Consider the following 15,240-nt stretch of genomic DNA (forward strand, 5'->3'; position numbering starts at 1 on the left):
CTTTATAGTTGTTTGACTACATACGTTTATATTCCCAGCAAAGTGTTGTTTAGTTTTGCATATATTTAAGTTTTATACAAATAAAATCACACTACATATATTCTCTTCTGTGACTTTAATTTTTTCTCAACATTATGTTTCTGAGATTCATGCATGTGGTTGTAGATCTCAGAGAGGTGACTAGGGGTCAAATCATGTAGGGCCTGTTAGACTCCTGCAAGACTACTATAGACTACTGTACTCTGAATGAAATGGGGAGCCACTGGAGGATTCTGAACAAAGCCCGACTTGATATGACCTGTATTTTAAAAGGATCTATCATATGCCGCTGTGTTAGGAACAGACTGAAGGAGGGTAAGGATGGAAGCAAGATGACCAATTAGGGGTGACTACAAGTAATCTAAATAAGAGAAGATGGTATTAGTAGTGGACATGATGAGAAATGGTCATATTTGGATACATTGACAGTAGAGATTTCAAGGAGTTCCTCACAGTTTGGAAATGGGGTGTAAGACTAGAGAAGGATCAAGGATGACACTGAGGACTGTGATCTAAACTGGAAAGATAAGAGTTGCATTAAATGATAAGGAGAAAACCGTGGGTGGAACACACTGGGAGGGGGAGTTAGATCTGGAGTTCAGTTTTGGACATGTGAAGATTAAAACGTCTATTAGACATCTACATAGAGATATTGAGCAGGCAGTTATTTATTTGTGCCTGGAGCTCAGGGAGAAAACCCAAATTGGAGATATAAATTGGAAAATAATAACATATAGATGGTATTTAAAGCCATGAGCTAGAAAAGATTACTGAGCAATTTGAAAAAAACAGAGAAGAAGAAAAAACCCAGACTAAGCTCTGAGGCATTTCAACAATGAGATCTCAGAAAATACACGTTTAAGTAAATCAAAATCAGCAACGTTGTTTTGACCAATGGGTAAAATAGGTTAGGACACAGCTTAAATGAACTCCAATTATCACAAAATAAGTACATCACCGAAGAGGGAATCTTGAACTCTGGACAGACATTTCATACTTCTGTGAATTGGGTTACAAATTGAGCCTGAGTTAAAGCAAATTTACGAATCAGAGAAATCCAATTCCATTACTAGAAAAACAACTCAAAGGTATATTTATTATATTTATGGTAAGTCTATTAATCATTTTTTCATGTGAAAGATAACATGTAACATGAAAAAGTGTTTTTCAACTTATTAAGTAAAAAGAACTATAGTTATATGCAAATACTCACTGGAAAAGCTATAATAGTATTACTTTACACATTAGAAAGACACCTGCATTGTTTTTACCTAGGGAGCAGTTGCTTTGCATCCTCCCGTCTGTTGAACAACGTAACATGGTGCCAACTACACGGCCTCCCACGACAATGACACGTACATCCCGTCCATGAGACTCTTTAATATACTTCTGGAACAGGTATGGAGCTTCATGGCGAATAAGATGGCTTAGATCAGCCAAATGGTGCTTATCTCGAGCCAAGAAAACAGCTTTGCCTGTGATTGAAAAAGAATAAAAAATATATGTAAGACATCAAACTGTGGGTGATTGATATCTATTACCTGCATCTTCTTGTGTCCCAATATGCTCTTTCAGAACCAATTAATTTTTAGCCAAAGTAATACAGTGATGGTAATTAGTGAGACAATACAAAAGTGTATATAAAGACAAAGTTAATAATCTCCTTCTACCACTTCCTCAATCCCCAAACGCTTACAAAAGTAATCTAGAATTTCTTTCAGTAAATGTTGTGAGGAATGGGTCTAAGATTTGTATTCCTCCAGGTTAGCTAATGCCAGCCTCACCTATTAGCAAAACATTTCCCTCTGAGTTAAAACATGCCTTCTACAGCAATATACTATATTTGTATATGGTAAAATAGCATATGTTACTATAGACCTAGTTTTATTTCTGAATTCCCTAGTCTGTTCTATTGCTCTATCAATTTTTGTGCCAACACAAGTGGCTGTTTTTACAACATGGTTATAAATCCATTTACTTTCTTCCCATCAAGAGGAGGGGGAATCTATGCCCCATTCATTTGAATCTAGGAGGGCTTGTAATTGCTTCAACCAACAGAATTCAGCAGAAGCAATTCTCCATGACTTCTGAGCGTAGGTCATAAAAGGTCACACGGCTTCTTTGTTCACTGGAGCCTTCACTGTAGGAACCTTGAGACTTCTTGGTTGTCTTACTGGAGAAGCCAAAAATAAACAGTGTAGTCAACAGTTCCAGGTGAACCCTGACCCAGCTATCGCTGTCAAGGTACTAAACCTTGTGAAGTACTTGGATTTATGAATGATTTCATCCCTTAAGAAATCCACCCTTGACTGGCCCCGTGGTTTAGCAGTTAAGTGTGGGCGCTCCGCTACTGGCGGCCCAGTTCGGATCCCGGGCGCGCACCTACACACCGCTTCTCCGGCCATGCTGAGGCCGCGTCCCACATACAGCAACTAGAAGGATGTGCAACTATGACATACAACTATCTATTGGGGCTTTGGGGAAAAAGAAGGAGGAGGATTGGCAATAGATGTTAGCTCAAAGCCGGTCTTCCTCAGCAAAAAGAGGAGGATTAGCACAGATGTTAGCTCAGGGCTGATCTTCCTCACAAAAAAAAAAAAAAAGAAAGAAATCCACCCTTAATCTGAAGTCATTAAGATATTTTTATAAACTGTCTTCTAAAGCTTTATAGTTTTGCCTTATAATTTAAGTCTTCAAAGTACATAAAGTGGCAGGGGGATGACTGGGGTTAGTTATCTAAGGTCCTTGCATTGTTGGCGAGGAAGATAAAGATATTAACTTGAGACTCAGTCTAAATTAAGCGTTCATCTTAAAATCTCTGGGATCACCACTAAAGGAACAGAAATAACTTCTAGCCAAACTGAACAACTCACAGTAGCCTTCTTGTTTGAGGTATCACGCACCTAACAATTTCGCTCTAATTATTCTTGAGAAGCCCTGCTTCAAACACTATGAGTTTCAATTGACAAGACTACTGTCTAGTCAACAAACATGAGAAAATACAAAGAAAATAATAGTTGCTTTGATCTGATTAAGAAAAAAATCTATTTTGTATAATCACCCTTATTAAGTCAAGAGTAATTTCAAAATATGTGCCACAGCAACAACTCATACACACCTCTATGACCCCGTGTATTCTTCACTACCATTGGGAACTCCAATACTTCTGCTTCATCAATCATTTTAGCAAAATTTTCATGACCACCTGGTTTGAGCAAAAAAAGAAATTTAAGAAAAAAAGCAACAGAGGTGTTTTGCGATAAATTTTATCTACACTAAAGTCAGCAACACAAGGGAGGCAGAAGGTAAGAACCTGATGGCTAAATTTTGTTTTCCTTGGAGAAAGAAATAAACAAAAAGTTGAAAGTACAGTTAAATGTCAGTTTAAGACAACCACACCTTTAAAATGAGTGAAAGCTATCTTAACCTATAAATATTCTAATATCCAACTTAAAGAAATTAAATATCTGTCAGCTAAAACAAAGTTTCCTAATTCCATACAATTTTTCATATTTTTATCCCTTATTCCTCCACCACACAAATAATAGAAGCCCCAAGATCTACTTTAGTATATTCAACTCCCATTTGGATTAAGAAACAGAACTACGAGTCAGCTGAGAAGACTCATCCAAAGTTGAAAAGATGCTGCAGGCACACACACTCTCTCACCAAACACACAAATTTTCTTATCTCCATTATAATAAGAGTTCTTTGTCTACACTGAGTCACTCGGTACCCATGGGTTAAGTCTTGCTTCTGACTGTTTTTATTGCCCAGGAACAAATGATACAGTAGCAAGATTAGAGCAAAAACAGACTGTAGGTGTAAAAAATCAGCATGATGATATAGTAAAATTAAACCAGGAAAAGTTCATAAAACTGCAATATCATAAATTTGTAGCTTAGAGAAATTAAGATGATTCAGTCCTCAAATTTTAAACCTTCAACATTAGAGCACAGGTAATATTTGTAATTTAGTTAACTCTTTTCTCCTTTCCATTCTCTTAAAATCAGAATTGTAGACCCATGATATAAGTTACAATATCCCAAAAGCATCAGGAAGACAGAATTCTCAAACTATTCATATAGTATCTTCTATGTAGTTGCTAAAAACAACAATTGTATATACACATGCAATACAGAGGGGAGTTCCCTTCTTTAACATATTAAAAATAAGAGGGCAGAGATTTCTTTTTAAAGCCTCATTAACTTTCCAAGCATTCTACTGTACATTTGGAGAAATATCTTTATGATAAACTGTACTGATTTAGTACAGTTTGATCTTTTCTACTAAGTCTGATCTTTTCTAAACTAGAACTACTAGAAAGGCAGGAAATTTATTAACATAATATTGCTCATAGCAGTGCTACTCAAAATGTGGTCCTGTGACTGTGACTTCTTTGCTTTGATATGCGATCAGATAAATACAAAGAGTAAGCACCAGAAGGTTTTATAGCAATCTGACATTCCTGTGATATTTTTACTATACTTTATGAAAGAGCATTGATTTATAGCACATTGGTCTTTAAAAAAAAAAATGATCCTTTACCATAGATAGTTTTAGAAGCACTGGTTTAAGGCATACCTAAGTAGAGTGTCATTTTCTTAAATGAATAAGAAGATATTTATGAAAAATTATCATGAAAATGGTAATGAAGGTAATCAGAAATAAAACAGAGATGTCATCAAATTCCATTATCTTTTACCTCAGAGGTTGGCAAACTAAGGCCTGTGAGGCAGATTTGGCCCACTGCCTTTTTCTGTAATCAAGTTTTACTGGAACACAGCCACGCTCATTTGTTTAAGCATTGTCTATAACAGCTTTCACACCATAACAGCATTACTGAGGGTCAAAAGAGAGAACTAATGGCCTGGAAAGCCCAGAATATTTACTATTTGGTCCTTTACAGGAAAAGTGTGCTAAGTCCATTCTACCCATAGCATGGAACTAAATCTTAAGACATGATTCATAATTCTCCCGTCCAGTTTACTGAAATTAAAAGTCACTCGGGGCTGGCCCGGTGGCGTAGCGGTTAAGTTGCACATTCCACTTCAGTGGTCCAGGGTTTACAGGTTCAGATCCCAGGCGCAGACCTACTCAGTGCTCATCAAGCCATGGTGAGGCGGCGTCCCACACAGAAGAGCTACAACTCTACAACTACGATACACAAGTGTACTAGGGGCTTTGGGGAGGAAGAAAAAAAAGAAAAAGAGGAAGATTGGCAACAGACATTAGTGCAGGGTCAATCTTCCTCAAAAAAAATTAAATTAAATTAAAGTCACTTCTATAAGAAGTTCTTTCATGTTCACAAATTTCCTTTTATCACATAACTAATAATTTAGTACATCTCTAAAAACTATCATTGTTCTAAAACTTAAGTTATAAATTCTTTTTAGTGAACTCACCATAAGAGAAAGTATCTGGCAGAGGAACACCATGGCCAGCCAACTCTTGAAACGTCCAGAACTTATTAACGCAGTTCAGGATGGCTTGAGGTCGGTTCATCAACCGGCACCCCATCTTCTCTAGATGGCGCAAAACAGTGATGTCACTATCACTCTGCACCCAAGGAGTTGGTACTCTCACTACCACCACCTGGGGGTAGGCAGTAATTAGTTCTCCATTGATCCGTAGACCTGAAATATACAGGAATGAAGCCAAATCCATTAAAAGGGAATAAACAATAAAATAGAGGAACAGAAATATACCAAAGCTTGGGTCACAAAACCAAATGTACTATTTTGTTAACATTTCATTAGGACAGACATTCCTCCTTAAATTATATCCCTTTGTAAGAAGAAAGAAAATTTAGCAGAAAAATTTCTGCACTGGTTAAATAAATTATGATATATGTCAATACAATGAAATACTACATAGCCATTATTAGAATGTCATAAATCTCTATGATTAGAGATGGAAAAAACATCCAGATACATAAAGTTAAAAAAAAAAAGATGCAAATCTGAGAATAAGTTTTATTTGTCTTTACATATGCATAGAAAATGCATGAAAGGATAAAAGATGAAAGTGGCTTTCTCTGAGTGTGAGTGGGTGACAAGGAAGGAAGAGAAAGGTAGAATGGGGAACTTGAACATTTTGCTCCATGCAATTCTCTATCTTCTTTATATTTTCCTTTTAAGGGAGAATATATGCTTTTATAATGAGAATAGAAAAATTTAAAAAGAGAAGTTTCTTGGGCTGGCCCAGTGGCGCAGTGGTTGAGTTCATGCGCTCCGCTTTGGCGGCCTGGGGTTTGCAGGTTCCAATCCCGGGCGCGGAACAACACACCACTTGTCAAGTCATGCTGTGGTGGTATCCCACATAAAGTAGAGGAAGATGGGCAGGGATGTTAGCCCACGGCCAATCTTCCTCAGCAAAAAGAGGACGATTGGCAACGGATGTCAGTTCAGGGCTAACCTTCCTCACAAAAAAATAAATAAATAAAAAAAAGAAAAAGAAAAGTTTCTTAAATTTTATCACATACTACTCTATTTCAAGAGGTCCCAAATAATAAAGGAACAAGGTATTTATGAGTTACTCCTTAAAACTTATTTTCATTAAAAAAATAGTATATACACATTTGTTTAAAATAGTCAAATACAAATATATATAACATATTCATCTCCCATACAACACCACAGGTACTTTGTGTAAATAGTATATATTTTCCCCATTGTTATCTAAGTATAGAAAAATATGTAGATAATTTTTAGAAAAATGAGATATTTTTTTGGGCTGGCCCCGTGGCTTGGCGGTTAAGTGCGTGTGCTCCGCTGCTGGCGGCCCGGGTTCGGATCCCAGGTGCGCACCGCTTCTCCGGCCATGCTGGGGCCACATCCCACATGCAGCAACTGGAAGGATGTGCAGCTATGACATACAACTATCTACTGGGGCTTTGGGGGGAAAAAATAAATAAATAAAATCTTTAAAAAAAAAAAGAAAAATGAGATATTTTATATTCATATTATGTCACTTTCTCTCATCACTTAAAATTATACCAGAGACATCTGTCTATGTCAGGGCATATATAGCTTTATTTCTTTCTTTTTTAGTGGGCTGAATGGAACTATATTTTATAGATATACCATATGATCAATCCTTCACTCATGGACATTCACTCATTTGATAAATATTAAGCAATCACTATGTCTCGGACTCTTTTCTAGCAGTTGGAAACAGATTGCTAAATAAGGCAGATAAGGTCCTTGCTCTCAAGCTTTCATTCTAGCAGGAGAGACAGACATTCTATGTATTAATTTTTATGAGATTAGCTTTTACACATGGCAGAGTTCTGATACAGGAGAGATCAGTAAGGCAGAGGTAATAGCCGAATTAAGGTGTAAGCCTTGAGGCCTGTGTGTGTTTAAAGAAAAGAAAGAGGACGCTTCAAATGCAAGGGAGCAGCAGAGACACAGGGGAAAAGAGCAACATGAACAACGTGTGCCTCAACTGCAGTTTGTATTGATGTAACGTAAAAGATAAGGTTGGTCAGTTACGGTGTCAAATATGCAAAGCCACAAATTTTTATTGAGATATGACTGACATATAACATTGTATTTGTTTTAGGTGTACAACATAATGATTTGATATATGTATATATTGTGAAATGATTATCACAATAAGTTTAGTTAACATTCATCATCTCACAAAATTACAAATTTTTTTTCTTGTGATGAGAACTTTTAAGATTTAATCTCTTAGCAACTTTCAAGTATACAATACAGTATTGTTAACTATAGTCACCATGCTGTATATTACATCCCCGGAACTTATTTATCTTGTACATGGAAGTTTGTACCTTTTGACCAACATCTCCTCATTTCCCTCACCCTATACCTCCCACCCTCTGGCAACTACCAGACTGTTTTCTGTATCTATGAGTTTGATTTTTTTTTGAGGGGTTCCACATATAAGTGAGATCATACAGTATTTGTCTTTGTCTGACTTATTTCACTTAGTATAATGCCCTAAAGGTCCATCCATGTCACAAATGGCTTTTTTATGGCTGAATAATATTCCACTGTGTATAAATACCACATTTTCTTTATCCATTCATCTGCTGATGGTCACTTAGGTTATTTCCACGTGTTAGCTATTGTAAATAATACTGCAATGAACATGGGGGTGCAGATATATCTTTGAGATAGTGATTTCATTTCCTTTAGGTAAACTCTCAGAAGTGGAATTGCTAGATCCACATTTTTTTTTTTTAATTTAATTTATTTATTTTTTCCCCCAAAGCCCCAGTAGATAGTTGTATGTCATAGCTGCACATCCTTCCAGCTGCTGCATGTGGGACACGGCCTCAGTATGGCCGGAGAAGCGGTGCATCGGTGTGTGCCCGGGATCCGCACCTGGGCCGCCAGCAGCAGAGCGCGCGCACTTAACCACTAAGCCACAGGGCCGGCCCAAGATCCACATATTCTGAGCTAAAAAGTTTATATTTGTTATGATTACGGGAACTGAACATGTGTGCTAGATACTGTCTATTGAAATTTCATACCATCCCCATCTTTTAATCCCTCCCTATAAGGCAGGGGCTAGAAGCATTTCCCACACTCCCTTGCCAGCCAAGATTCCATTTTGAGAATCCAATGAGAGACAATTACACAGAATTTTAAAGGTAAAAGAGAAGTATAAGTCATTATTCTCCAGGGATAGCTACAGGTAGGTATGTGGTCATCAGCAGACGTGAGGTTCTGCCAGCGGCTTCAGGCATTCTCCTTACAATCATTCACTGTGCTGCTACAAGCATCTTGAGATCATCAGCAGCAGATTTCTGCAATTCTGTACTTTCTCATTTCAAAGGCTTTAGTGACTTACCTCAACAGGCAAATGTCAAGAGCATTTTCTTCTAAATCGGAAAAAACCTAGTGACCAGATTGGGGTTTAAAAGTTTTTTGTTTGTTTTTTTTTCCCCCCAAACCCCCAGTAGATAGTTGTACATCATAGCTGCACATCCTTCTAGTTCCTGTATGTGGGACGCGGCCTCAGCATGGCCGGAGAAGCCATGCGTCGGTGCGGGCGCGGGATCCGCACCGGGCCGCCAGCAGCGGAGCGCGCGCACTTAACCGCTAAGGCACGGGGCTGGCCCTGGGGGTTAAAAGTTTTGAGACCAGGATATGGAGAATGGGAAAGTTGAAAAGGTAAGCCAGTTTAGGGCAGAAGATGCTGAATTTGGATCTAGAAAGAAAGACTCCGGGGCCAGCCTGGTGGCACAAGCGGTTAAGTGCGCACGCTCTGCTGTGGCGGCCCAGGGTTCGCGGTTCGGATCCCAGGCGTGCACCCACACACTGCTTGGCAAGCCATGCTGTGGCGGCATCCCATATAAAGTGGAGGAAGATGGGCACGGATGTTAGCCCAGGGCCAGTCTTCCTCAGCAAAAAAAAAAAAAAAAAAAAAAAGGAGGATTGGCAGATGTTAGCACAAGGCTGATCTCCTCATAAAAAAAAAAGACAGACAGACTCTGGTGATAACAATAAGGACATCAAACTAGAACTATTCTGTAATAGCTGAAGTATGGATTGGAACTATACATATATGTATACATAATTCATATTGGTTGTATGTATGTATTTGAATCAGCTCAAGATGTAATAGCCAAGGAAACAGGGATATACAGGCTGAAAAAATGAAAGAAAAAAAATTTGATGGATCTCAACAGACAAAAGGATGCAAAAACCTGAGGAAGAAATCAGTCAAGAAACTAGGAAAATCTAGTTTTCAGCAGTATTATGGGAAAAAAAAAGAAAAGTCAATATTATCAGGAAATAAGATCAAATTCATTAAATGAAACAGAGGTAACAAGAAGAGATTTAAGAAAAGCTTGAGTGATCAGGAAAAGAGATACTATCAATTGTCAAGAGAAAAATTAAACCATTATTACATTATGTTCTCATTTCCCTAAACTGGAGACAGCTTTTGCTCCTTTTAAGAAATGGGATAAAGAAAGCAATGGAACTGTTCCACTCTCAGTCCATACCACTAGCAGGAACCAGCTATCTGCTGCCACTGGAAATTGGGCGTATGGGAGTACTTTACCCAAAGCTCAGTCAGATCTCCATAGTACACTATATGGGTATTACTTAGGATGGAAAGAAATTCAATGCCTCCCATAACAGAAACAAACACTCTGTTACTCTAGGCAAGCAGAAGGTGATCCAAGGCTGGAAAGAAGGGGAGGTACAAATGAATGTGAGCCAAAAAAGGCAAGGTGACATCTCTTATGACTCTGCTTTACGTGCTACTGATCTCTTGGGCTGGGATGAAGATTTCAATACAGTCATGCACCGCTTAACAACAGGGATACATTCTGAGAAATGCATCATTAGGCAATTTTGTCATTGTGTGAACATCATAGAGTGTACTTACACAAACCTAGACGGTATAGCCTAGGCTATATGGTACTAATCTTATGGGACCACTGTTGCATATGTGGTCAGTTGTTGACCGAAATATTGTTATGCAGCACATGACTATATGAATATTTTGGATATAACTTTTGGATTAAGTGTATGATCAAACAAATTAACAGCCAATGATGAGTTAACTTTAGAATAGCAACGGGATGGGACAACAATTTTTGTTCCTACATTTTTAGGATAAAAAATGTATTATGTATTAAAAGGCTGCTGCTGGGCCGGCCCTGTGGCTTAGCGGTTAAGTGCGCGCCCTCCGATGCTAGCGGCCCGGGTTCGGACCCCGGGCGTGCACCGCTTCTCCAGCCATGCTGAGGCCGCGTCCCACATACAGCAACTAGAAAGATGTGCAGCTATGACATAAAAAACTATCTACTGGGGCTTTGGGGGGGAAAAAATAAATAAATAAAATCTTTAAAAAAAAAAAAAAGGCTGCTGCTGTTGTCAAGGTAGAGTGAGAAGGTGCTAAGGGCTGATTATTCTCCAAGTTGAAAGATACCTTTGGGATATTAACAACCTCCTTCCAGTAATTTAAGTGGAGAATTTCTCATGTAGCCTATTCTAACCTGTGCTTTTTGAAAGTTTGGCTTTTGAGAGGTTGGCTGTACTGTTAAGAACAAGTACTAGTGGTTCTGTCCTCAGGAAACAAAAAACAGACAACTGATAGATTCCTTGCTGACTGGCATTTATTTTTCTTCTATCCTCTAGTTTTCTAGAGGATTTTTCAGGACATCTCAAATCTTTTTAAACTTTATAGAATTTTAACTGAAAATTTCAACTGAAGGTGCTGTTTATATACAATTAAAAACCCACACAATCTCTGTGCCAAAAATCAAGAAAGCACTCAAAGACTAAGGGAGATATGTTACTAGAACACAGGAGACAGTCTGGAGGGGCTGCCATTAGCCAAATTTCAGATGATTTGACCATCAAAAAGAATAATTAACTGATGGGGCCAGCCCCGTGGCTTAGAGGTTAAGGGTGTGAGCTCCGCTAATGGAGGCCCGGGTTTGGATCCCGGGCGTGCACTGACACACTGCTTGTCAGGCCATGCTGTGGCAGTGTCCCACATAAAGTGGAGGAAGATCAGCATGAATGTTAGCTCAGGGCCAGTCTTCCTCAGTAAAAAGGGGAGGACTGGCATGGATGTTAGCTCAGGGCTGATCTTCCTCACAAAAAAAATAATAATAATAATTAACTGATATCACAGTGAATGAAAAAAAGTTCATGCATCCATAATGATTATGGAGAAAGGTAAAAAAGCCTTATTTGCTATCACTGGAGGGACTATTACAAAATCCCTATTCTAAAAACTGGGAGGAAAAATTAGAGGAAAAATGACATTTATCCTGCCATTTCCGGAGGAACTACAGTTTATCAGCAGTAGGAAATGCTCTCCTTTGGAGAAGAATGCCAATTAACATAGAAGAAATAACAAAATTAGAAAAATCACCATTTTATAAATCCCAATGAAATAAGTGAATCAGGCAAGGATCACCACAGATGCTAAAAGCATTAAGGAAAGGTTGATGGAATATTTATATACTGCCAAAATATCACAGATTTGCTAAGACAAAGATAAAAATAGATTTTTGTAATAGATAGACCCTGTAGACACTACCTTACCCAGTGATCAAACTTAGCATCACTGATAGTGGCACAGACTGTCACTTTGTGCCTCCCAGTTGACTGCACTGTGAAGTATCTACCATCACCTAGGAAATAATGTTTTGCACAAAATGCGTAACCTCATTCTAATCATGCCAATTCATAGGAAGCTTCAGGAGGCAGACATCACAAGGAAACTATCAGACAAATCCAGAATGTGAGACATTAAAGATAATTGTTTTGATCACTTCAAAAAGTTGATGTTACTGAAGAAATAAAGATGGGAAGATTGTTCTAGAGTTAAAAAAGACTAAATAGACATTACGTCCAAATACAAACCTTATAGAGCCCAATCTGAAAAGAATAACTGAAAAAAGATATTTTGGAATCACTTGTGAAAATCAGATTCCAGAGTACATATTAGATAATATTAAAAAGTTATTCATTTTCTTAGATGTGCTAATGGTACTGTCTTGTATGGGACAATGTCCTTATTTTTTGGCTACAGATATTGAAGTATCTAGGGGTGACGTGAAGAGAGCTACTTTTTTTGAAAGGTTAATAGCGCCCTCAAAATGTTGTGTGTAATATATATAATATTTATACATACTAGGAGAAAGAGATATAAAAGAATTATGACAAAAGGTTACTAATGAACACCCAATCTAGGTAGCAAGAATATAGCTGTTCGTAATTCTTTCAACCTTTCTTTTCATTTAAAATTTTTAATAAAAAAGCATGGTGGAGGAGGGGAGTGGACGGACCAAGATATCATATCAAATTCTTGAGTATTCTCTAATGAAAACTGATGCTGGTTATTCCTATTTCAAAATCTCTAGGTTTTGTCGCTCAGCTCTTTTTTTTTTTTAAATGGTTTCTCATCTTTTCTTTCACCAACACCAAAAGCCTATTTACTATGCCACCAATGCCCCATTTCCCTTGTCATTTATGTTTCAAGTATTATTACTGCTTGGAAGTAGTACATCTTGGAAGGAGGGAGGAGGGAAGCCTAACTAAAAGCTAAAATAACTTGCTAAAGGTAATCAGAACCACATCTAGAACCAGAAATCTAACATGTTCTTTCTCAGGGTGAGTTTCAACTAGAAAAAGCAAGGAGGCAGTATAAGAGAGTCACAATTTCTTAACTCCCTACTCGCAGGTAAATTCACACAACAAAATTTAGTTGTTTAGGTCAATAGTCCAGCAAACTGATCCATTACTTAACTGACACACCTATTGAATTCACCACCAAAAAGTAGTATTTCTCACATGTAAAATCTCAAGAGTCATATCACCAAAAAAGACCAGATAATTCTGAACATTTAAGATACTCAAGTCATTATAAATCTATTTTCTAATTAATCTATTCTAGGACACTAACTAATAAAAGATTTCACCACGAGGGCTTAGGTCACACAGATGCCTACCATAAATGCAAACCTGTCTTCATATATATCTAACACATCAGAAATGTCCTCAAACTATTTTTTGAATCACTGGTTTGTCTCTCCCACCAAGTTTCACACTAATCAAAAACGAAGGTAGAAAGGTAATTACCTAAATTTTGAAGAGAATAGGATAGTTGGTAATGGGAACTCACCGTCAGATAATTCTCAAGAGTTATACATAACACCAAAAAATCTTTATTAAGGCTGGGTAAGAACTCATACAGCTACTAATTACCAAACATCAAAAATAAGTATAATAGGGGGCTGGCCTTGTGGCGTTGTGGTTAAGTTCTTTCACTCCACTTCGGCGCCCTGTAGTTCCCAGGTTTGGATCCCGGGGCACAGAACTACGCACCGCTCATCAAGCCATGCTGTGGCAACATCCCATATACAAAATAAAGGAAGATGGGCAATGGATGTTCACTCAGGGCCAATCTTCCTCACCGAAAAAAATAAGAAGAAGAATTGATTCTTATAAGAATATATACACCTTTCCTAGCTGCTTGGCTGCTTGCTAACAAGATATATTTTGTGTTTCCTATCAAAACATCCCTATTTAACATCCTCAGCAATCCTTTTCCCCCTCCAATTTGTTTCCAAGTCTTATTTAGCCATTAATCCCAGTTAGAGACATAATTTTTTTCTTCAAAGTTATGGTCTTTTGAGAATGATGAAGAAGCAATAAAATTCCTTTCCCAGATACCTCATGAGTGGTACAGAGAGAAAAAAACGGAAGAGTACTGTCACAGTGTACCTCATTATCACTGAGCACTGCCACACTGCAGCTGACAGTCAGGTGTTTGAAAAAAGAGAGAGAGAGAACGGGGACCTGGTTTTTTTTTTTTTCAGTTTAAATAAATTGATTAAGAATTTTAAAAGAGAGAGAGAGAAAAGAAAGGAGAAAGAGAAGAGGAAAATAGAAAGCAAGCAAACAAGCAATCGGATTATGGCTGTCCATTTTAAAAGCATCTTTTATTGAAGGTAATGACTGGCTAGCTTCTTTTGTAAATACCTTTAAAAAATACAGAATCTGCGGTCAAGAGAACCAACTCTATCCCAAAATTTGGCAAAAGAAGGTAAGACATATCAAATGTAGAAAAATGTGATGCCACTAGCTAAAATAATTCAGCTCATCTCCTTAAATTTTATAAATGCTGACATTCAAGTTCTGCTTGTGTGAATACATTCTTTCCCTTTTCTATAGATAGTAAACAAACAAAAAAAGGCTCAGAAGAACTACTTCATGAAATTGATAATAAAAAGACAAAATACCCTCAAGGGACTCATCCATTTATCCATTCATTCTTTTATTCATTCAAAAACATTTGCTGAGCACCTACTTTAAGATACTCTGAGCCTTGGGATAAAGTTGTAGCCCCATTTGAGAGGTTTTGAGGTGGTGGGGGCGGGTGGCGGTCAGGGGCAGAATGCACGTAAAGGACTTAATAAATCACTGGTACATAGTAAGTGCTTAATAATTGTTAGCGGCTATCAATTATTCTCAGTTTACAATCCTGGGGTGGGGAAGGTTGATGGCACGTGTGGTAACTGTTACTAGCAATACAACTTAAAGAATTTGTTTCTTTTTTTTTTTTTTTAATTTTTCCCCCAAAGCCCCAGTAGATAGTTGTATGTCATAGTTGCACATCCTTCTAGTTGCTGTATGTGGGACGTGGCCTCAGCATGGCCGGAGAAGCGGTGCGTCGGTGCGAGCCCGGGATCCGAAC

The 15,240-nt window shown here is 37.8% G+C and overlaps 1 protein-coding gene across 8 annotated transcripts in view; it reads right to left on the reverse strand.

Annotated features, from left to right (window-relative positions):
• RIMKLB (ribosomal modification protein rimK like family member B) overlaps positions 1-15,240 on the reverse strand; it is a 78,923-nt gene that overhangs the window by 25,561 nt on the left and 38,122 nt on the right. For all 8 annotated transcript variants that reach the window (XR_009222592.1, XR_009222593.1, XR_009222594.1 and 5 more), the window contains exons 3-5: positions 5,445-5,675; positions 3,158-3,244; positions 1,311-1,514 (exon numbers count right to left, since the gene is read on the reverse strand). Coding sequence is in view for 3 of the 8 variants with exons in the window: in XM_058558857.1 (XP_058414840.1) it covers positions 1,311-1,514; positions 3,158-3,244; positions 5,445-5,675 (522 nt within the window). In the remaining 5 variants the exon portion in view is untranslated. The remainder of the gene's footprint in view (positions 1-1,310; positions 1,515-3,157; positions 3,245-5,444; positions 5,676-15,240) is intronic.

This window comes from Diceros bicornis, chromosome 17 (genome assembly GCF_020826845.1).
Source record: "Diceros bicornis minor isolate mBicDic1 chromosome 17, mDicBic1.mat.cur, whole genome shotgun sequence".
Classification (NCBI taxonomy): domain Eukaryota; kingdom Metazoa; phylum Chordata; class Mammalia; order Perissodactyla; family Rhinocerotidae; genus Diceros; species Diceros bicornis.